This window comes from Mytilus trossulus, chromosome 5 (assembly GCF_036588685.1).
Source record: "Mytilus trossulus isolate FHL-02 chromosome 5, PNRI_Mtr1.1.1.hap1, whole genome shotgun sequence".
NCBI classification, from domain to species: domain Eukaryota; kingdom Metazoa; phylum Mollusca; class Bivalvia; order Mytilida; family Mytilidae; genus Mytilus; species Mytilus trossulus.
Genome location: NC_086377.1, coordinates 65,555,925 through 65,579,861, shown reverse-complemented (window position 1 = coordinate 65,579,861; position 23,937 = coordinate 65,555,925). Strand labels below are relative to the sequence as shown.

General features: G+C 33.0%; 1 protein-coding gene across 2 annotated transcripts in view; it reads right to left on the bottom strand.

Annotated features, from left to right (window-relative positions):
• Positions 1-15,676: 15,676 nt before the first annotated feature.
• LOC134719082 (alpha-1,3-mannosyl-glycoprotein 2-beta-N-acetylglucosaminyltransferase-like) overlaps positions 15,677-23,937 on the bottom strand; it is a 45,119-nt gene continuing 36,858 nt past the window's right edge. For both annotated transcript variants that reach the window (XM_063582026.1, XM_063582025.1), the window contains exons 7-12: positions 23,434-23,568; positions 21,187-21,277; positions 20,600-20,704; positions 19,878-19,968; positions 18,931-19,101; positions 15,677-18,375 (exon numbers count right to left, since the gene is read on the bottom strand). In XM_063582026.1, coding sequence (XP_063438096.1) covers positions 18,262-18,375; positions 18,931-19,101; positions 19,878-19,968; positions 20,600-20,704; positions 21,187-21,277; positions 23,434-23,568 — 707 coding nt within the window. In that variant the 3' untranslated portion in view covers positions 15,677-18,261. The remainder of the gene's footprint in view (positions 18,376-18,930; positions 19,102-19,877; positions 19,969-20,599; positions 20,705-21,186; positions 21,278-23,433; positions 23,569-23,937) is intronic.

The following is a 23,937-nucleotide window of genomic DNA, read 5'->3' as shown; positions in this document are numbered from 1 at the left end:
ATTTTGGTTTATATCCATACTTTTTCTGTTTAACCATTTTCTTCAAGTTTTTTTTTTAACTAAAAAAACATTTGCTTTAAACTATTATTATTTGGATTATTCCTTATTGTGTTCCCTATTTTATTTATTTGACGCTTGGTTTCATATAACATTGTCTGACCAAACTTTAAATTTCTTTTTCTTCTTCCTCCTCTTAGTTTTTGGAGTTGCTTTACAAGAAAGGCTTGCAATATTATCTAAAAATTTTGTCAATTTTTCTGAAGCCTCGTCATCACCAACCTGTTTTTCCTCGTAATTAATAACCATTTCAAACTCTATTATCTTATTCTTTACATTTTCGGTATATATAGCATCACTAAGTTTAAGTTTAGAGATTTCTGACCATTTATATGATTTAATCCTGTACCACCCTTTTTCCTCAAGGCCAATTTCTTTATCTATATAGAGGACTTAATATATATAAAGTTATTTGAACATGATCTGATAGGTAAGTAAACTCTTATATATTGGTGAGTTTTGAATGTGTCTATGGGCCACTCGATATCTCCCGGCCGGAAGTCAGAATAAAATTCTCGGAACGTCTCGAAAGTTTCGATCATTTATACAGGTTTTAACAGGTTGTTATCTACGTCTTTGGTATCATGTATGGTCCCTTGATGACCCTTGACGACGCAATTATATTTGTTTTAAAACGACCACTGTAAATTGTGTGTATCTGGGTCAATTATAACGTGGTATTGTGTGATATTGTCTCGATAACATGTGAATTAATTATGTTGGAAGATTTAACCACGGGATACTGAGTGTGTATTTCATCATAGACTTACGGGAGAGAAGAATCTGGTTAAAATAATGATATTTGATAGAAAAAAAGAAAGATAATATTCTTATCAAAAGTATTTAATTCAATCGGAATCAAAGAAATATATTTACAAAATATATATTGTATTTATGTTTCTGAAGAAACTAACAATGATTAAAATCCGAATATTTTCAGAGTTGCAATTAAGAAATAAGTATTTTATATATTACAAGATACTCTGATTTGGTATTTTTAAATATTCATTTGTAAAGGAAACATAAAAATTAAATCTAAATAAATTCTTGAATCCTACAAAAAAATGTTTATAAACAACTAATCATTATGCTTCTACGTTAATTATTTCATACCATTTTAGTATTTAGGTTTTATGAGTAATCATTATTTTTTTTTGTATTGTAATATATCCATAAAACTGAAAGTAAGATAAATTTAGTAAATATTTATTTAAACAGTCGTGAAAAAAAATACTTGTGTGTTTTCAATTCAAACAGCATGATTTTAAATCCTTGCAACTTATAACTATACAACAATTACAACAAAATTTAATTACAACCATAATGTTGATTATTTTACACCGTTTTAGTATGGATAGAAGTCTTTGCTTATATTTTGTATACTAAGATATTCACATAGTGGATTGTTAGAATTTAAAAGCAGATTCTATCGATAAATGAATGTAAATACTTGACGTTCGTGTGTATTGATATTATATATATATACCTTTTTATATAAATTGGTTATTTTGAAGTGTTTACAGGTATTCATAAATTTCTGAATAAAGAAATTCTTCGGCAAAACTAAGTTTCCCTGTAGAATTTTTGAATTGATTTAAGTAAAATCAGGAAATCCTTAAAATTTGAGAAGTTTAATGAGACCAAAATAAGTCTCTTCATAAGAGATCCCAATCAATTGCATGCCACAGGTTTCACCGTATACAACATCTACCATGAGTAAAGACAGCTTCAAATACGAGTTGAGAATATAAAGGCATTCATGTAGGAAACAAAATATAAAAATATGATAGATAAAATAAATGCATCCAGAATTCCACATTACAAAGCAAACTGAGTAGGTTTGTGCAATTTGCCTAAGTCATCTGGTTAGAAGAAATTAGGATTTGCCAAAGGGTTATAATCGGAAAAAATTATGTACATTCCCAAGTTATAAATAAAATAGTCGAGCTTTAAAATAACTATTCAAATAGAAGATGAAATATATACTTTCAACTGGCTTCTTCTATTGACAGTTAATTATTTCAATTCAAAAGCAAACATAAGTTCAGCAACAATCTTTTGGGGACCCGGCAGTCAGCGGTCCTAGGTTCATGTATTGCTTTTCTTTTTTTTAAAGAAAGCAACTTGTTTGAAATATTTGACGGCGGACAGGAGACTCTCGCTAACAACAGCATAAATTGATAGACCTCATCATGAAGTTTTACCAGATTAACTTTTGTAGGAACTATCATCCCATTTAGAAGTTATCTCCCTATTATTGTTTTTTTTCAACATGGGTGCCCTCATTGTTTTTAAAGATATCATTGGACGATAGGCAGATCTTATCATGATGTATTAATTTACCATATGGGGCTCATAGGGTTTCATCATCCCCTATGAGAGTCATATCCCCTTGAAGCAATTTCTTTCCTAAATGCATTTTTCTTAAAAAGTATTAGAGTTAGAATCGATTTGAAAACGGCAACGTGTACAAGCACAGATGGCAATGTTAATAATAACATTGAGAATGGAAATGGGGAATGCGTGAAAGAGACAACAACCCGACCGTAAAAAAAACAACAGCAGAAGGTCACCAACAGGTCTTCAATGAAGCAAAAAATTCCCGCACCCGGAGGCGTCCTTCAGCTGGACCCTAAGCAATTATATACTAGTTCAGTGATAATGAACGCCATACAAATTTCCAAATTGTACACAAGAAACTAAAATTAAAATACAAGACTAACAAAGGCCAGAGGCTCCTGACTTAGGACAGGCGCAAAAATGCGGCGGGGTTAAACATGTTTGTGAGATATCAACCCTCCCCCTATACCTCTAGCCAATGTAGAAAACTAAACGTATTTATAAATCGTTTTGTTGTTAACCCTTATAAGGAGTTATTTCCCTTGAAAAAAATAGACACAATTTTTGAAAAAAATTGTAAGGGTTCCGCGGAACCCAGTGTCTCGCCTACTTTTGCTGAAATTCACAGGCTCAACAAAATGAGGAAAAAAAATCAATAAAAATATTCCTCTTGATACTATCTTTCGATTTTAAGTAGCTTCTGTCCAAGTTTAGTAAAAATCCAGGATAGATTATGATACTAATAAATGTTTAAAAACTGCAGACTGAATGTAATGTTAACTGGAAGAAAACTTAGTCCATTTATAAGTAAAATACATATACACAGGTACAAAATATTATCAAAATTTCCTTCTAAATACTAGCTTATGGTCTTAAACAAGCTTCTGTCTAAGTTTGGTACAAATTAAAAGTAGCAAAAGAAAGTATTTTGTTTTTTTTTTAAATCTAACCACAGAGTGAACATGTTATTTCCTGGCATAAGTCCATTTAAAAGTAAAATACGGAAAAAAAGGATTTATTTTTTCACAAAATTTCCTTATGCATATTATCTTTTGATCATAAACCAGCTTCTGTCTAAGTTTGGTACAAACCCAGGATAGTTTGAGAAAGTTATTAAAATTTTAAAAACTTGAACCACAGAGTGAATATAATGTTTCCCTGCAGAAAAACCAAGTCCATCTATAAGTAAAATATGGAAAAAATGGAATTTTAATTTTACAAAATTTACTTCTGGATACTATCTTATGATCATAAACAATCTTCTGTCCACGTTTGGAAGTAATCCAGTATAGTTTAAGAAAGTTATTAAAATTTCAAAAACTTTAACCACAGAGTGAATATTTGTGGACGCCACAGACGACGACGCCGACGACGGAATGTAGGATCGCTTAGTCTCGCTTTTTCGACAAAAGTCGAAGGCTCGACAAAAATGTATTTCGAGAACCAGAATTCGTAGAGACTTGGGACGTACACCAATAATCTTAAGTTCATGTCACCTTCAATTTCCACCCAAGGTCAAAGGTCACCAAGTGCAAAAAAAATTTCAAGCTTACATATTAAAAAAACGATAAGAGTTTCCTGCATACATACTGTGTATTGAACGTTCCTCTCAAATTCTTAACCAGATGCTCCGCAGGGCGTAGCTTTATACGACCGCAGAGGTTGAACCCTGAACGGTTGTGGCAAGTATGGACACAACATTCAAGCTGGATTCAGCTCTAAATTTGGATTGTGATTAAATAGTTGACACAGCATAGGTTTCTGACACAGAATGAATGTGTTCTAATGAACTTAAAATTTTTGTTTTCTCTTACAGCAATTCACTATGCTGTTGAAAATTAATCCTCTCAAAAAAATGTTTGAAGAAATTTTCTTTTTATTTATGAAATTTCAAATGAGAAAATTGAACCCAATTTTTTTAATCACATCCCCCTTTCCCTTATTCCAAAACTGATCTCAATTAAAATTTCTAATGGAGTTTGCAACAATAACTTCTCATTTAAATACATCATAAAATATTAAGATGTAAAAAAACTGCTTGTTTTCACTGAATTGTAAAGATTATTTGAATTTATCAGTTGGTAGTAAAAAGTGAATATACATTGTACATTGTATATAACAAAGATTTAAGTTGATTCTGGACAATGAAAGATAACTGCAATTAAAAAAAATTCTTTGCTATTGCACAATAGTGTGCAATTAGATATTTCTTGCTTACTATTCTGGACAAAGAAAAATAACTCTAAAACTCCAAAAATCAATCCCAACCTTTCTTTTGTCGTCACATCTCCCTTTCCCTTATTCCAAAACTGATTTCAATTAAAATTTCTAATGGAGTTTGCAACAATAACTTCTCATTTAAATACATCATAAAATATTAAGATGTAAAAAAACTGCTTGTTTTCACTGAATGGTAAAGATTATTTGAATTTATCAGTTGGTAGTAAAAAGTGAATATACATTGTACATTGTATATAACAAAGATTTAAGTTGATTCTGGACAATGAAAGATAACTGCAATTAAAAAAAATTCTTGCTATTGCACAATAGTGTGCAATTAGATATTTCTTGCTTACTATTCTGGACAAAGAAAAATAACTCTAAAACTCCCAAAATCAATCCCAACCTTTCTTTTGTCGTCATAAACCTTGTGTCAAAATTTCATAGATTTCTATTAACTTAAACTACAGTTATAGTGCAAAAACCAAGAAAATGCTTATTTGGCCCTTTTTGGCCCCTAATTCCTAAAATGTTGGGACCAAAACTCCCAAAATCAATACCAACCTTTCTTTTGTGGTCATAAACCTTGTGTTAAAATTTCATAGATTTCTATTCACTTTTACTAAAGTTAGAGTGCGAAAAACTAAAAGTATTCGGACGACGACGCAGATGATGACGCCAACGTGATAGCAATATACGACGAAAAAAATTTCAAATTTTGCGGTCGTATAAAAATATACCAACCTACTATAAATTGCCAAGATGACCGGTAATTCAAGACCTTCAGTTTGAGGTCAAATTCAAATTGAGGTCCACCCAAAACTTGTTATGTGGGGTCATTGAGTGCCCAAAAAAAATCTTTTAAGATAAGGTTGTTGTATATCAATTCATTTTTCAATCTTATTTTAAAAATGGCATGGCACAGCAATATTTAGTGCAAAATAACTAGTTTGTGAAATTAAATCCTTTTTAGAATATAATTCGGACTATGCTATACATAAAAGTCAAATTAGTTTCGACACTTTTCCAATTTTTACTCCGTGAGTGATCCATATACAGTAGAAAGAATCCCCACAGAAGCAATCAAGATGATTTTTTTTTAGATCCATCGTCAGAAGCAACTTTCCAGTTAACGAAAAATATTTTCAACCTCTTACATTGATCCTAACATGGGATATGGAAAAAAAATGTTAGCAAAAATAACAGAAATCCCCAGACTATAGACAAGCTTGTTTGTGAGAAGAATTAGAACGCCATTAACAACAACGAGAAGAATTCATAGTAAAACTATACTTGACTAGTAGTTCTCCATTGATATAATTATAAATGACATAATAACGAGTATAGTTTATTTTTGTACTTCTATAACAAACATTTTGTGTGGACCTTCAATAAAATCAAAGAAGTGCTCAGTAACAAAAAGCATTCCTCTTTTATGTGTTGTTACTATCATCTGGACCTTAAAACAAATTTGAATCTTTTTTAAAGGTCCATTGTTATCAAAGAAGTGCGATCTAAAAGATATGATTCTTCTATGACTTGTAGTTGGTTAGAGTTTGTATCTTAATGTATCTTAACCAGAATTAATTTAGGTCAAGATGACTCTTTTTTCATGGACAATCGTTACTATTAAATAGTAGTAAATCATTCTTTTTTACACACAGTTTGTTTCAATCTTTACCTAAATACAAAACTTGGAATAATGATGCATGATTTTTTTATTAGTTATTTGAACTAGCTGTCAGTAACTGCGAGTACTCTCAGATCAGTACTTATAGTGTCTTTTTGTTGTTGGGATATACAAGTACCCGGCCACGTTCACTCTGTTTTTTGTTAGATGTATTTATATTTGTATCCATCTGATGAGTTAACTCACCTATATGTTAAACACCTACAATGAAATGCTTTAAACTGCATTTTCCATATCTGTTAGATACTTATTCATGTAAAAATGCCAAATTTTGAAAATCTATGCCAATAATGACTCTATCATGACGTATATAAGCTAGCGTAAGCCGGCACTTAGTTGTTATAGAAAAGCTGACTATTTTATTTAAAAGGTAATTATATAAATGCTTTTTAAAACTGAGTACTGACTTTAAAGTTGCACCTTGCTAAAGTGCTTCAGTAGAAAATGAACTCGAGGCATATATCATACAAGTTTTCCTTGAAGTTTGATATTAACTAAAATGTTCATTATTCAACTTACATTATGCCATGCATATTTCTTAAGAAGAAACATAACTAGTTAGTTCATTCATTCACCTCTTAGTTCCAATAAATTAATAAAATTATATTTGTCCAATTGCAGACAATAGCAGGCGTTATTTTTTTCTGATATAATTATTAGTTTTCAAACAAAAGTAGGACACACTTCCTAAAGTAAGTTAGTCTGTCTCTTTTCCGGTTAGGCCGATGCCTTAAGAAAGTTTATTGCTATAGCAAACTTTCCAAAAAACCTTTATTTTATTATTCAAATAGAATTTATTTTTTTAAAATGTGTGGTGCTTATACGCTCTCATAGTTAATGCCACTTTCAATACTACTGTGCATATAACGTGGCGGCCAAATTGCATTAGTGGAGAGAACCAGTGACATTCAGTAGTAAAACTGGACTGTTTATAAAATAATTGTCTGATTTGTCGTTTTAGTGATAAATGTTTTCTTCTGAGATGATCATCAACATAATTCATTTGAAAGATAAAGATGTTACCAAAAAGTTGTGAAAGAAAACAAGAAGTAAGTTTAAAAGGGGCAGCCCCGATGTTCCGACACCCCGTTAGTCCGACACCCCATTGGTCCGACACCCCATTAGTCCGACGCCCCATTTATCCGACACACCAATAGTCCGACAATACAATTAATCCCGACCAATATTAGTAAGCTAGCTGATACACAGAAACTTACTAATTTGTGAACCTAGTGTTAGACCAGTTTTTTTTTTAGAGCAATCAGGGACATATCGATAGTACTATTATGTAAATGTTTATCTTTACGAGGAATAACATAAAAGAACCCCCATTAAGATAACTTGCATACCGAAACTGTGAACAAACACTTTCCACATCCATTAACTTGTTATTAACCCGCTTTCCGAACGGAATTGCTTACCCCTCACCCCTCCATTGCGGGAGATGCAAACAACAATCTTCAACTTCAACTCATTTATTGGTAAATGAATTGATTCAATATTGTTGATAAAAGATATAGATTAATTGGTTAGTTTGACCAACACCGAAAACTGTGAGTTCTTTCCGTATTTATTTGATAGTTTATTGTTAGTCCTTTTATATAGATGTATTGTATTAAAAATAAAAGTGAACACAAATTCAGGAATTTTACGACTTAGATCAAGGGGTACCCCTAGAGTATCTATATTAAAGGCAACAAAAAAATCGACCAATTATGTATATAAGAAAAAAGGACACTACAAATGTTCAAGTAAAACAATCCCTATATATTTTTGTTAAGGGGCCAACTGAAACACGCCTCCGGGTGCATTGAAGACCCATAAGTGGCCTTCGGCTGTTGTCTGTTCTTTAGTCTGATTGTTGTCTCTTTGACACATTCCCCATTTCCATGCTCAATTTGACTATTAAGAATAATAAAAATTGTTTAAAACAAAATCTCGCACTCACAACCTGAATTGTAACTAGGTGATCTGGAAGGATATAAACAACACTACAAAGAAAGTCTCATCATAATATCGCTATATTCTTACTTGTTACCAGTATTTGAGTGTGCAATAGTAATTTCACAGAACCACGTACATGTATATTATTTCAAAATGCATCTAGATAGGCAAGGTATCAAAAAATCAACAAAATAAATGCAGGTTCAAATATCGAAAGTAATGTTATGGCAGTTCTGTGTATGTTTGTATACACCCGTCAAAATTTTGACTGGACGTAATATGGTACAAATGTCCGTCTCTCCGTTTGTCCATCTGTCTGCCCGGCGTAGACATGTCGCATCGTAACTTGAGAACGACTCATCCAAATTTCATTAAACTTTACATAGTTGTTTCTTATGATGGTCAAACAATCTGTATACTTTTTGATGACAATAAGATTAAAACTTTTTGAGTTACGGGACTTTGTAACTAAAACAGGGTGTAATTTTTTCACATGTTGCGACGTATCTCAAAAACAATTTATGATTATTTCTTACAACTTTATACACTTCTTATTTATATAAATGTAAAGATCTGTATACTTTTTGGTGAACATTCTTGCTACTTACAATTATCTCTATCTTTAATGAACTTGGCCCATTAGTTAAAAAATTTGGGAAAAGTGTTAAAAAATTGACTTTAAAAGGTAATAACTCTTTAAGGGGTCAACTGACCATTTTGGATATCTTGACTTGATAAACAATTTAACCCCCATGTCAGATTTGCTCTAAATGCTTCGGAGTTATAAGCCAAAATCTACATTTTACCCCTGTTCTATTTTTAGCCATGGCGGACATCTTGGTTGGTTGGCCGGGTCACCGGACACATTTTTGAAACTAGATACCCCAATGATGATTGTGGCCAAGTTTGGTTAAATTTTGCCCAGTAGTTTTAGAGGAGAAGATTTTTGTAAAAGTTAACGACGACGGACGCCAAGTGATGAGAAAAGCTCACTTGTCCTTTAAGGCCAGGTGAGCTAAAAAAAAAGGGGGGTTCTCACATGTCACGCCATATATATGAAACTATAATTTATGATTATTGCATAAAAATTGAACTAGACGACGGACGTATCATACGCTCATGGCGCAGCTGTTCATTAAACAAGTATTGCTGTGCATATATCTACATACGCTGACGGCATCGAATGCCAAATGGAGTAGTTTATTGCTTCATATATCGTATACCGGGTTGTTTTTGTGGGGTGTAAATTTTCTCCAAATTAAATTCCGCAAGTGAACATGCAAAGGTATGATAAAAGTTATGAATCCGCCAAATTAATGACTTCCAAAATATTTCGCATTTATACATTATTCAATGAAAATCGTGAATTGTTACACCCGCGAAAATAACCCGCTATGCGGTATATTAATATAACCAATGAAATTTCAAGAGCATATTTGTTTTGATAAAATTGAGAATGGAAATGGGGAATATGTCAAAGAGACAACCACCCAACCAAAGAGCATACAACATTCAATCATAAAAATCATGCATATCATAGTCAGGATAATAATACGCATAATAGCGTTCGCAGGTACCTACAATGTAGATACATGGGTCGTCTTATTGGCCATAATGCACGCGAATGCCTTACAAGAATTGTATGCATGCTCCTTATTAACATAATATTACGGACGTACTTATTTTCCTTTTGAAAACTATCACCAGTTGTGTTTATACCTTTTAGTTTATAACATACATAGACAATATATACTGTCATCTCATGACTGTACATAATTCACCTAGAGTCTCTCAAGGTTAAAATCATAATTAATAGTATTAAATACCAGATAAGTATTAGATATAACAATAACAAAAAAAAATGCAAAGTTTCTGTAAAATTACAAACTCAGGGGCAGCAACCTAACAACGAGTTGTCGTATTCGTCTGAAAATATCAGTGCAGATAAATCTAAATCCAAAAAACATGTTTGCCATAGGTCAGTTTTGCTCTATATGCTTTAGTTTCATAGATATAAGCCAAAAACTGCATTTCCCCCCTATGTTCTATGTTTAGCCATGTCGGCCATGTTGGTTGGCAGGCGTGGTTATTGATCGGAGATATGTTTTAAACTTGATACTCTAGTGATGATTCTGGCCAAGTTTGGTTAAAAGTCATTAGATTCAGAGAAGAAGATTTTCGTTAAAGTTAACAGACGACGACGAAGACGGAAGACGGACGCCAAGTGATGAGAAAAGCTTACTAGACTCTTTAAGTCAGGTGAGCTAAAAATGTACATATTTATTAGGATATGAGTCATATTACACGAAGTCTAATGAACAGCTTGATAATCATCGAATAGAATTAAGGAGTAGTTGATAACATAAATAGAATAAAAGTTAAGAAATCAGAACTGTAACATAATCGACGTTCCTCAATTAAAGTTTTTTTGATTTTGCTAATTTTCAGGAATAGGCTTCAACAAGTGGATATATGAAACACCGTTTAGGAATTTATAAGTCAACTGCGATTGTCGATTCTCTGAAATGGAACTTATTTCCCCTAAAATTGTGTGATGACGATGTTTTAATCTTGCCAATATATATATATAAAAGAAGATGTGGTATAATTGCAAATGAAACAACTCTCCACAAGAGACCAACATGACACAGAATTTTACAAATATATGTCATCGTACGGTCTTTAACACTGAGCAAAGCCCATACCGCATAGTCAGCTTTAAAAGGCCCCGAAATGACAATGTAAAACAATTCAAACGAGAAAACTAACGGCCTTATCTATATAAAAAAATGAACGAAAAACAAATAGGTAACACTAAAACAAACGACAACCACGGCATTCCAGGCTCCTGACAGGCACATACATACATAATGTGGCGGGATTAAACATTTTAGCGAAATTCCAACCCTTCCCCTAGCCCGGGACAGTGGTACAAATGTATAACAGTACAACATAAGAACGTACTATACAAATCAGATAAAAATGACTTAACTCATCAAATGGACAAAAATACAAGTGGATGTGGCCGGGTACTTGTGTAAATTTTATATATCTTTTAATGTACGAACGCAGTTTGCAATTGTGTTTTTCAGTATTTCAAGCATTTGCATAGTTATATATAATGTCATAATCTATGTTAAAGTGTCGGACTAACGGGGTGTCGGACTAGTGGGGTGTCGGACCAATGGGGTGTCGGACTAACGGGGTGTCGGAATATCGAGGCGACCCCGTTTAAAATTGACCAATCAAATCAGAAGCTGTACAAGGAAGTAAAATATCGATTATTTTAACGTTCTGAATAAACCTGTCACATTTTTTCACCAGATGTTATAATCATTAATTCAATGCACTTTTTTCAGATTTGTCTTCGCCTCAAACGCTGAAACCAAATTATTTGAGTTAGAAAACAAAAAAATAAATAATATCAAATGGTTAAACTAAGTATGATTCCCTCCTTCGACATCTGACAGAGATGATAAGAACAATATTATACAATTAATGTCTTTTGATGAGGTAAATATGTGGTTTTATTGACTTTTGAAAAACTGATATTCACTGAGGGCAACGGCCGAAGTGAATATCAGTTTTTAAAAAGTCAATAAAACCACATATTTACCGAAACAAAAGACAGTAAATGTTTTATTCTATATTCCGAAAGAAATGAATGTAATAGAAAATATTTACTAAAAACAATTGTAAATCAAACGTTTTTTAACCAAAATTGTACACAAAAAAGCACACGACGTTTTGCACGGTGAATATCCTTTTTCTGCTGGTGAAAATGCTTATTTATTTAAAATCCCATTCATATAGAAAAACCTACTAATATTTTATCAATATGGAATAATACGTTTTATTATTTTATAAGAATTGTTCCATCCTTTTGATGATCATTGATAACCAAGTGATTTAAATTGTTATTCATAATGTATGCATATGTTTTAGTTTTATACTGTAATGTTTCCCTCCTTATACATCATCTTGAAATAATTACGTATCACATATAGATTCTAATTGGATGCTTCATGATGCGACTGAGATACAGCAATAGCTATGAGCTATGAAATAAAGAAAAAAACAGACTGTTCTCCTCTCAGGATAAGACATCAAATGCTAGAAAGTGACATCCATGTGTCGTACAGTCCTCTTTCTCTAGCTTGGTATCGTAATTTATATCTAACCATTTTTACATCATCAACAAAAGTTTTGTTCAATATTATATCTTTGATTAGAAAGGATGATTCGATCAATTAAAATCTATATGGCAGTTAGTATCCTTTTTATGTTTGGTGTAAGTGATTTATATCAATATCATGTACCTTAAAGTTATAGAGATCTTAGACATTTTTGATTGGTTCATTTACATGTAATTGAGGGCTAAGGTCGAAGGTTATAAACTAAATTTTGAATTGATTTCTACATCCATTCATCAGTTTATTGACAAGAGCCTGAATCGCTCACCTCCGCTTGATGATGATAACCAAAAACAGCAAAAATTCCTCAAAATTACCAATTAAGTGGCAGCAACCTGATAATGGGTTGTTAGATTGGTCTGAAAATTTCAGGGCTGATAAAACTTGACCTAATGAACACTTTTAGCCATGTTAGAATTGCTCTAAATACTTTGGTTTTAGAGGTATAAGCCAAAAACTGCATTTTACCCTTATGTTTTATTTTTAGCCATGGCGGCCATGTTTTTTGACGAAACAGAAAATAAAACACAAAGTTAATTTTAGATACCCTAAGGATCTAGCTTAAGTTTGGTAGGAACTGGTTCAGTAGTTTTAGAGAAGATTTTTTTAAGTAAGAAAACATGACAATCGAATTGTGTAAAATTGTCCTTAAAGGGCAATAACTCTTTGACCATTTTTGTCATATAAACTTATTTGTAGATCTTACTTTGCTGAACATGTTTTCTGTTTACAGTTTATCTTTATTATTACTACTATTCAAGATAATAACCAAAAACTGCAAAATTTCCTAAAATCTTCCAATTTAGTGTCAGCAACCCGACAATGGGTTGTTCGATAAATTTCAGGGCTGATAGATCTTGACCAATTGAACACTTTAAATCCATGTTAGATTTGCCCTAACTGCTTAAGTTTTTGAAATATAAGCCAAAAACTGCATTTTACCCCTATGTTAATTTTTTAGCCATGGCAGCCATGTTTTTTGACAAAGCAGAAAATAAACACAATCTTTATTTTAGAAACCCTAAGGATCATTCAGCTTACATGTGCGTAGCTACGTTTACGTCAAAACGCCCGGGCGTACACTTGAATTTTGAAAATATAACAAATAATGGACATAGAATAAGAAAAACTGGTCAAAAGCACATCAGCCTTGTGCTTCTGTTTTCAATGAATTGCAATTTCGAATAAAAAAGGACTAAATTTACTCAAATAGATAATTTTAGAATAGAATAGAAAAATAATATTTTGTAAAAGTCTGAATCTACTATGACTTCTGCATACTTTTCTCATATTTAAAGAATTCACTATCTGCTCAAATTCGATATGCAGTTTGTAGTTTTGTCGAACCTGTGATTTATGTCCCAAAAGCGAGACAAAGCGGCGTCAATATTTAGGTTCCGAATATGGATACAGTTTTTTGAATGACTCTACATGAAATTTTACGAAATCTGTTTATGATCAAAAGAGTATTCAGAGCAATATAATACTGCAATTATATCTTTAATTTTCCAGCATTTTAAGGACAAAATTCATTTCTTTCTTCACTTAATAAGTGGTTGCAGTTTGGGCTTATATTTTGTTTTTTCTTAATTACATTAACTACTTGTCGAACCTTCATCGAATTTTATGAACATGCCGAAGAAGCTTTTTTCTATGACTATTGCATGAAGCTAAAATTTTGAAAGCATTTGTTTTCGTTCATTTTTCTATTTTTTTCTGATAGACAGATAGCCGGACTCTTCTTTATGCAATTAATTGTTTTACATGCTCAATTTATAAACCTTCATAGATTGTCATGAAATATTCCAGATCAAGAAAAAAATATCAAAAGAAAATCTTAGATTTTTTTTAAATCCCTTTAAAGGAATGATACATTGATTCTCTTTTTGTGGGAAGAAATCCTAAGTGTTCCAGAATTTTTTATATTGCACCTCTTAGAAATGTTTGTTTTTCGTGTTCATTAAAAGGTGCTTTTGCCGATTATATGCTTACTCACAGCACCCTTTAAACTTATTTAAAAGTAATATTGGTTTGGACGTTTTCTCTAAACCGATAACTATTAGGCTAGCTCCCAGTTTAACACGATGAACAAGTTAACAAAATTACAAAATTTAACCAAAACAAACAAACCATTTAGATTCAAAAGTATGTTGCTATCAATGATTTCATACTGACAGGAATCATTACGGTATCTCATTGTCGATAGCTTTTGGGAGCTTCTTCCCTTTCGAAGACGAACCCACTACTAGCAGGTGATTTAACATTGAGCTGGCACCCCTCATATCCCTCGCCAAGGTTCGGGCGTACACGTAAACATGACTCAGCTACGCCACTGGCTTAAGTTTGGTGGGAATTGGTTCAGTAGTTTCAGAGAAGAGAATGATAGACATATGAATGTAAGCATTTAAAAAAGCTTGTTTTAGATATTTTGTTTTAAATCATTGAAATATGTCTATTTGAGGGAAGGACTATGAGTAAAGATCTGTCTTATTAGAATGGTGCTAATTCGAAAAATTAATAAAAATTAAAAAAAAAAATAATACAAATATTTTTATTATTAAAATATATATTATCTGAAATGATTATTTACATTCATGTCTGACAACACATCTAAATTGTGAAAACATTTTAATAAAAACATTTCCCCCACACAATTAAAGCTCAGAGTCAACTATGATATTGAATCTAACTTTATACCTGTAGAAGCTTCAGGTACAAAAAACTCTAGAAATTGAGTTTTTTTCATAATTTGCTTCCTTATCAGCATTAGTTTACAATACAGTATTCATACAATTTATTTTAGTTCAATTATAAACATTAAGGATGTTTGCAGCTTATGTTTCTGACATTTTATGTGAGACTTAGAATCCTATGGTTTTATTGATGTAGTGCCATTAGAAGACTTGCCTGCCAAACTCTTCTTTTCTTTTCAAAATTTTATACTTTTATTATAAATGATATTTTTGAAAAATCAAAAAAAATCCTTATTCTTTATAAGTTTTTCAAAGAAAAAAAATGTGCCAATGCTTAACTAATAGAATGAACTAACTAGAGAGAATGATTTACTAGAAGTGTTTTACAAAGCTTGTCATTTCAACATGGAAGGAGGAACCTAATTCAAATAAAGAAATGTGGTGATTGCCACTTAGACAAATGTGGTGATTGCCACTTAGACAACTATCAACTTATGTGTTAGCTGTCAATCTTACAACAATAAAAAATAAAAGCACATGATGCATGAAGGACTTTTCCTCTAATTAAACATCAACATGATCATAAAAAAGGACTTTACTTATTTATCAATTGAAAAATTAATATAAATTGATTTCATCTAGATCTTCAAGTTCAAATGTAGCACAAAACCCAAAAGTGCCATAAAACCAAAAAGTTCTATAAAACCTACTTCATACTTCAGTTTGTCAATCTTTTCAAAACATTTGGCTTCTTTTTTCAAATGTTGAGTATACAAATTGTATTTAATATTATCTAACCAACTTTCACCTAGTGTAAGAATTATCTTATACATGTCATGGTGATGTTTATAGTTACAACATTGTTTAATTGAAAATTTATTACATTTCTGATAAGATATACCTAGTCAGTAAAATCACATTGAGACTTTCTTGTTGCCACATGACGATCACATGACAATCACATGATGATCACAGAGAGACATATGTACATACAATTGGGAATGTTATAGGTAAGTTATCAGGAAAACAATGTGTAGATTTCCATCAACAATTAAAACATATGTCATTGTTGAGTTTTAACTAAAGTAACATTCTATTCATACTAACAAGTATCTACCTCAGAAGACTTTATACTGTTAATACCAGTAATGATACCTCTAACCCAGAACTTAGATAACTACATCAAAATACGGATTTAGTGTTGTAAGAATTGCTGTTACATAATTTTGGAAATTATTACAAAATAAGGACTATATTTCCCCAATGCAAAGCTTTGATTCTCTGATTTGTTACCTGACTTTGACTACATTTTTGGTCTTGTTTTGGATTTAACCATATTTTGGCCCTGAAGAGACATTAATGATAGCATTGTGTTACAGGTGCAGAAATTGTGGTACTGTTTATGTCATTAACTCGGTGGCAAGACACAGTTTAATGTTTGTATGAAATGAAAAGGTGCATGTGACTTTTATGTATGAATGAATAAAACAGGACATTTTTTGGGGGTGAATCATTATTAGAAAAAATATCTAATTTCAAAAACATTCTTGCAACCTGATGTTAATGTCAGTTACAGTAATTTCTATCTGTTCACTTTTTTCATAATAGTAAGGATACAACCGCTCATTGTTAAAAAATTTCAAGTACATAATTTAACAATACAAGATTAATTGTAGCATAAAAAATTCCTTGGATTTCTTTACAAAAATTTTCAATCACAGATTGACAGATAACATAATAAAATAACATTGCCACTTTCTAGTTGTGATGGAATTATAGATTATTGATGGTATTTCTCAGCAACAATATCATTGAGGGGGTAGCCAAGAAACATTCTAAATGAAAATCTGTTTATTGCTGCTTCCCAAGGCAACAGAAATGACTCATGATTACATACATTCTCATACTCTCACTCAGAAAGCTCAGATCACTCAAGTAGCTTCATACAATAACTTATCACTAACAAGATCCAATCTATACGATACAGATATATCATTATTACAACAAATCATAAAGAAAACAAACATAACAATTCACTCATACAATAACAACTGTTTTACTTCCAAACATAAATATTAAATATAAAAGTTTGTGTTAATTAAAGGGAATGAACTACAAACCAATTATTACAATGGACTGGTGGATTGCAAAAATAATCATTAGCTGAAGTGCAAAAAATATAGTGCAGATAATAAGATAGCATGAATTTATTTATATTCTTGGATACTAATGTTAGTGGATTGAGACACATGCTTTTATGTTCTATGATGTTTGATGTTGCTGTTTGCCAAATTCCTCTTACAAACGCTATTTCAATTAAAACCCTTATTTGTACATTTAAATTTGTGGTTACCCTGATCATCAAAGTTAGAATGCCTTCTTGTAAAGAGTTCAACTCACTTCAAATAAAACAATAAAATTAAGTCATTACTTAACTTAACTGAAATGACCATGTAAAAATTATTATGCCTTCTTCTGTAATTCAGTAAAAATTCAGTAACATCCATTGGACTGATTTAAGACCACTTCATACAATTCTTATGCAGTAAATATGTTCAGTCTTTGTTCTGTATTTACCGGTATAAAACGAACAGCATACTAACTAGTCTGTAGAGCTACTTAACTAATACTGCATTGACTCAATCCACAATAATAGGCATCCAAGAATATAAATGAATTCATGTCACATCTTAACTATACTGATTATAAAATGGAAAAGGGTGAATAAGACAAATATATATTTACTAGTGAGCTGCATATATATATATATATATAGTAATCAGATAACATTCGAAATGAAAATTGGTACCTGATAAAATAAATAAACATTTATACGGATGCAAACTTTGCCATCTCCAACTACCCAACAGGGTAACACTTACTGCCTAAATTTTACCATAGCTTTATTTCAAATCATGGATTCCTAGTTCGGAGTACAGAACTTCATGTAATAGACATGGCAGCTGTGGCCTGAAAATGGTGGTTCTCCTAACAACTAAAAATAGGTAGGTTTACCAATCAGGCTCAAAAACAAAACTATGTGTATGTAACTAAAATAACTCTTTCAATCACTGTTTATGGTAGACGCACACAATTGTACATAAATGACTAAGTTCAGCAGTTGTCACGTCCAGGATGTGTCATAACCTTTCCACCCTTCCGGAGGGGCTAAATAAATTCTTTGACCGGAACGCATAAAGCTAACAACACCGTGGTAAGCAACTCTAGGTACGCCAGCCTGAAATAAAGAGAAAACAAAATATTATCCCTTTCAATACTTTGTTCAAAGAACTAATTCATATTTTACTAATAACAACACTCCTGAATTGTTTCCAAAAGAAGGTATGATATTCTTGGTTTCTTTATCTTGTCATTTATATTTGAATATGAACCTCTCATACCATATTTATATGAACAGCTTATTCATATCTAGGCTATAACCAAAAATAATAATAAAAAAAAATGTTGTTCCTTGTCTTTTATGAATTTGATCATTGCATATAGGTCTTTTTTGTCATTTAGCACTTTTTGAAATTTGTAGGTATTTACACATCAAACGTTTAAGTTTGAGTCTGAGTGTATTTACACATCAAACGTTTAAGTTTGAGTCTGAGTGTATTTACACATCAAACATTTAAGTTTGAGTCTGAGTGTATTTACACATCAAACATTTAAGTTTGAGTCTGAGTGTTCCTATTGAAGGTAAAGCCAGAAAACTATTAAACCACATAAACGATTTAATTTGTAAACAAATATACACATTCAGAACTGTTGTAATATCTGCATTACGTACCTTAAAATCTTCCATTATTTTTAATGTTTTAGCTGCCGACTTAAATTCTTCTTTTGTTGAGTACTGAACTCGTAAAGCAGGAAGTGACTTCTTCCTCAATGCTATCACATCTGTCACAGAAGCTAACGGTGTGCCATAAACTGTTTGGTGGAATGTTGGATCATAATTTTCCTGTAAAAATATCAATATTGTTATTCAATTAAAAAGTTTGACATCTGACATCAAGGCAAAGATTCTTAGCACAGTACTTAAAGTCCAAAATTTGTTCTAGTAACCCAAATCTCATGCACAACAGGTTATCAGACCATGCATTTCAGTTATTGTCTATGAAACTGGGATCTTAACATCTTCGCTAGCCAAGGGTTACAATCTGCTTCCCTCCACTCTACCCTTGGCCGATTGAGAAAGAATTTAGGAGACACAAGGTAATGATTTTCATTGGTTTCAGTTGTAACTGGCTGCATCCAATCAAAAAGCGCCTATAACATAATCACATGTAGAAAATGCAAGTAAACAATTGCCACTTGCTTATTGTGCAAGAAATTTTTACCACTCTAACATACATGCAAGGGTAAGGAAGGGATAGATATATTTGTTCAGTCAGAAGAGTTGGGCATAGCATTTCCATACCCCAGAGTTTACAACAAAACCAACGTCAGCAATATCCTTTGTTAGAATTGTCATTTATATGTTTAGTGTTGATTTAGTATGGGTGTCCATTTCACTGAACAAGTATCATTTACTGTTTAGAGAGCAGCTGAAGTTGCCACTGTGTTGAGGATTTTCTCACTGGTCTTAGGCTGTGTTGTGCTCTTTGGTCAAGTTGGTGTCTCTTTGAACGATTCCCTATTTTCATTCTCTTTACTATCTGATAATAATTTATAATTCAAAGAGATATTCAATATCAGTTAGTAACACATTATACATCCTATCGTTAATATACTTACTTGTATTAAATAGGTTAAATCTTTCTTGGTAAAGTCTATTGGCTTCTCATTAAGCTTTATAAATTTTAAATGTTTGTCAAAAAATAATCCCCTGAAAACAAATAAAAAACAAAAAGTTATAACATTTAAGGATTAAAATATTACTGAGGAGGTAGATAAAGGGACATAATTCTTATAAACAACAAATTATCTCCCCTTACAAGTTAGATATACCTAGGGTAAAGCACACAACTCCCACAAATCACTGGAATGTTACTGACAACCATATACAATAAAAAAAAAAAACAACTAGTTTTTGACATATAAAAGATCAAAAATGAAGTGTTGAAGACAATTGGTGGCCCTACAGCTGTTTTCTGTTGTATGGTCGGGTTGTTTGTTTCCTTTCTCAATTTTAATGACCATTCAATAAGGTATAATTTGTATCGGAACACAGTTTGTTTGTTTCCTTTCTCAATTTTCATGACCATTCAATTAGGTATTATTTGTATTGGAACACAGTTTGGGTCTTGATTTCACCAAAAACTTAAAAAACCTTAGAATTGTTTATTTGGTCACAACTCTTGAACCAGATAATATTCCTGTTTAGGGTTGCAGCCTTTTATGCTTTTGAAAGAGATAAATTTATGAAAAAATTATAACCTTTTTTAATGTTTAACAATCAATTTGAAATTCATGGCAATATTTGACCAGAATTGAACCATGTCCTTTATTATACCTACTTGCTAACCCCCTTTTTACCAAAGGTGCTTGTCCTACAAATCTCTGGTCGTATACAAACTCTTTTTTTCCTTTGGTCTGGATGTCTCATCCAGTCATCCCAAAATCTGAAATCAAAACAAATCTTTACTAGGAATCAATTGTGATGTCAGCAAATTCTTTATGCTTAAAAAGAAAGATACTAGTCTATCATAATTCATAGATAAAAACTTATATAGACCGTTGGTTTTCCAGTTTGAATGGTTTTACACTAGTAATTTTGGGGCCCTTTATAGCTTGTTTTTCGGTGTGAGCCAAGGCTCTGTGTTGAAGGCCGTACATTGACCTATAATGGTTTACTTTTTTTAAAATTGTTATTTGGATGGAGAGTTGTCTCATTGGCACTCACACCACATCTTCCTATATCTAACCCATTTGTTTGCATAAGAAATGCCATGAATAAATTGGATAGGTAACCTCAATAGGAATAAACTGCTTAAAGATCATCAATATTGTTTTTAATCTGTAAACTCGGCTTTTATGTTACCCCAGTGCCCCATATATTATTGCATTCAATGATACCAAAACTCTATAATACACAAATACTTACGAATCTGGCCATTTTGGACTAAGTTCAAGCCAGACATGTTTTTCTAACATCCATCCCAATCCAGGAAAAAAGTCTGATCTGTACAGTAATTCTGAAATAAAAATTCAGTCTTGAGATTATGTCCCTTTGTTTGTACTAAGCCGGCAATATATAGTGAAGGACAAGTGTGTTCCAATTTAATATCCATAACTACTCAGTTTATTTACAACCACTATGTCATTGTTGGTAGAGATTTCCTCCATCAGGATATCACCTGTCCATCAGGGTATCACCTGTCCATCAGGGTATCACCTGTCCATCAGGGTATTACCTGTTCATCAGGGTACCACCTGTCCATCAGGGTATGACCTGTCCATCAGGGTATCACCTGTCCATCAGGGTATCACCTGTCCATCAGGGTATCACCTGTCCATCAGGGTATCACCTGCCCATCAGGGTATCACCGGTCCATCAGGGTATAAACTGTCCATCAGGGTATCACCTGTCCATCAGGGTATGACCTGTCCATCAGGGTATCACCTGTCCATCAGGGTATCACCTGTCCATCAGGGTATCACCTGTCCATCAGGGTATCACCTGTCCATCAGGGTATCACCTGTCCATCAGGGTACCACCTGTCCATCAGGGTATGACCTGTCCATCAGGGTATCACCTGTCCATCAGGGTATCACCTGCCCATCAGGGTATCACCTGTCCAGTAGTCAGCAATTCTGTGTTCTATCATTGATATGGTCATCATTATAAATCAACTGTCAACAAAATTTTGCTTTGTTTGTAATGCAAGGGATCTTGTTCCCAAGGTATAGATTATGTTGAATTACACAAAACATCCATAACAGTTTATTTACAACCACTATGTCATTGTTGGTAGAGATTTCCTCCATCAGGATATCACCTGTCCATCAGGGTATCACCTGTCCATCAGGGTATCACCTGTCCATCAGGGTATCACCTGCCCATCAGGGTATCACCTGTCCATCAGGGTATCACCTGTCCATCAGGGTATCACCTGTCCATCAGGGTATCACCTGTCCATCAATGTATCACCGGTCCATCAGGGTATCACCTGTCCATCAGGGTATCACCAGCCCATCAGGGTATCACCTGTCCATCAGGGTATGACCTGTCCATCAGGGTATCACCTGTCCATCAGGGTATGACCTGTCCATCAGGGTATGACCTGTCCATCAGGGTATGACCTGTCCATCAGGGTATCACCTGTCCATCAGGGTATCACCTGTCCATCAGGGCATCACCTGTCCATCAGGGTATTACCTGTCCATCAGGGTATGACCTGTCCATCAGGGTATGACCTGTCCATCAGGGTATGACCTGTCCATCAGGGTATCACCTGTCCATCAGGGTATCACCGGTCCATCAGGGTATCACCTGTCCATCAGGGTATCACCTGTCCATCAGGGTATCACCTGTCCATCAGGGTATCACCTGCCCATCAGGGTATCACCTGTCCATCAGGGTATCACCTGTCAATCAGGGTATTACCTGTCCATCAGGGTATGACCTGTCCATCAGGGTATGACCTGTCCATCAGGGTATCACCTGCCCATCAGGGTATCACAGGTCCATCAGGGTATCACCTGTCCATCAGGGTATCACCTGTCCATCAGGGTATCACCTGTCCATCAGGGTATCACCTGCCCATCAGGGTATCACCTGTCCAGTAGTCAGCAATTCTGTGTTCTATCATTGATATGGTCATCATTATAAATCAACTGTCAACAAAATTTTGCCTTGTTTGTAATGCAAGGGATCTTGTTCTCAAGGTATAGATTATGTTGAATTACACAAAACAACCATAACTAATTTGGTCTATTTTGTTGGGTTTAGAGCATCACTGATGAGTCTTTTGTTAAAGAAACGTGAGAAAACTACTCAGCAAAACCTTACAGTATTTTCTGATATTAAATAGCAGGTGAAGGTTTCTGCCACAAGTACAATCATAAGCCCAGCAGTCAGCGTTCCTGTGTTGACATGAAATATCATTGATATGGTCATTATCATGTATTATGTATGATAAAATTTATTTACCTGTATCATCAGATACTATGCCACTTTAGTAGATAAAACTGAGAATTGAAATGGGGAATGTGTCAAAGAGACAGCAATCTGACCAATGAGCAGTAAATACGATGCCACTTTTGTATATTTACCTGGATCATCAGATACCATGCCACTTTAGTATATTTACCTGGATCATCAGATACCATGCCACTTTAGTATATTTACCTGGATCATCAGATACCATGCCAATTTTACCATTATCATTCCAGGCTGACACACACCATAGAGTAGGATCTGCCTTTAGTATTGGGTAGGTGGCAGAAAAGTAGTCGAAGAAATCAGGTGAATATTCAAGATCATCTGAAAAATAAACCGTAGTGATATATCATTTATATAGCAACATAACATTTCTCACAGAATGCAATGAAAAATTAATGAGAGTGTGCAATATTCTTTCATATTGCACTTCAGGGCAAAATTGTATAAATGTAGATTCAAATTATTGACATCATTAGTGACCAAAATAAAATGTTTCGCCAAGAACAGCCTGATAAGACTGCAGAGGTTTAACAGTTGGGAGAAGTTTGGACACAATGCTTGAGCTTGATAATGTCTATATTTTGATTGTGATCAAAGACCTTAAAATTAAAAATTGATTGCAAAATACTGTGCCATTGAAGATTTCTTCTTGAAACTTTTCAAACAAGAATGTGTCCCAAGTACATGAAT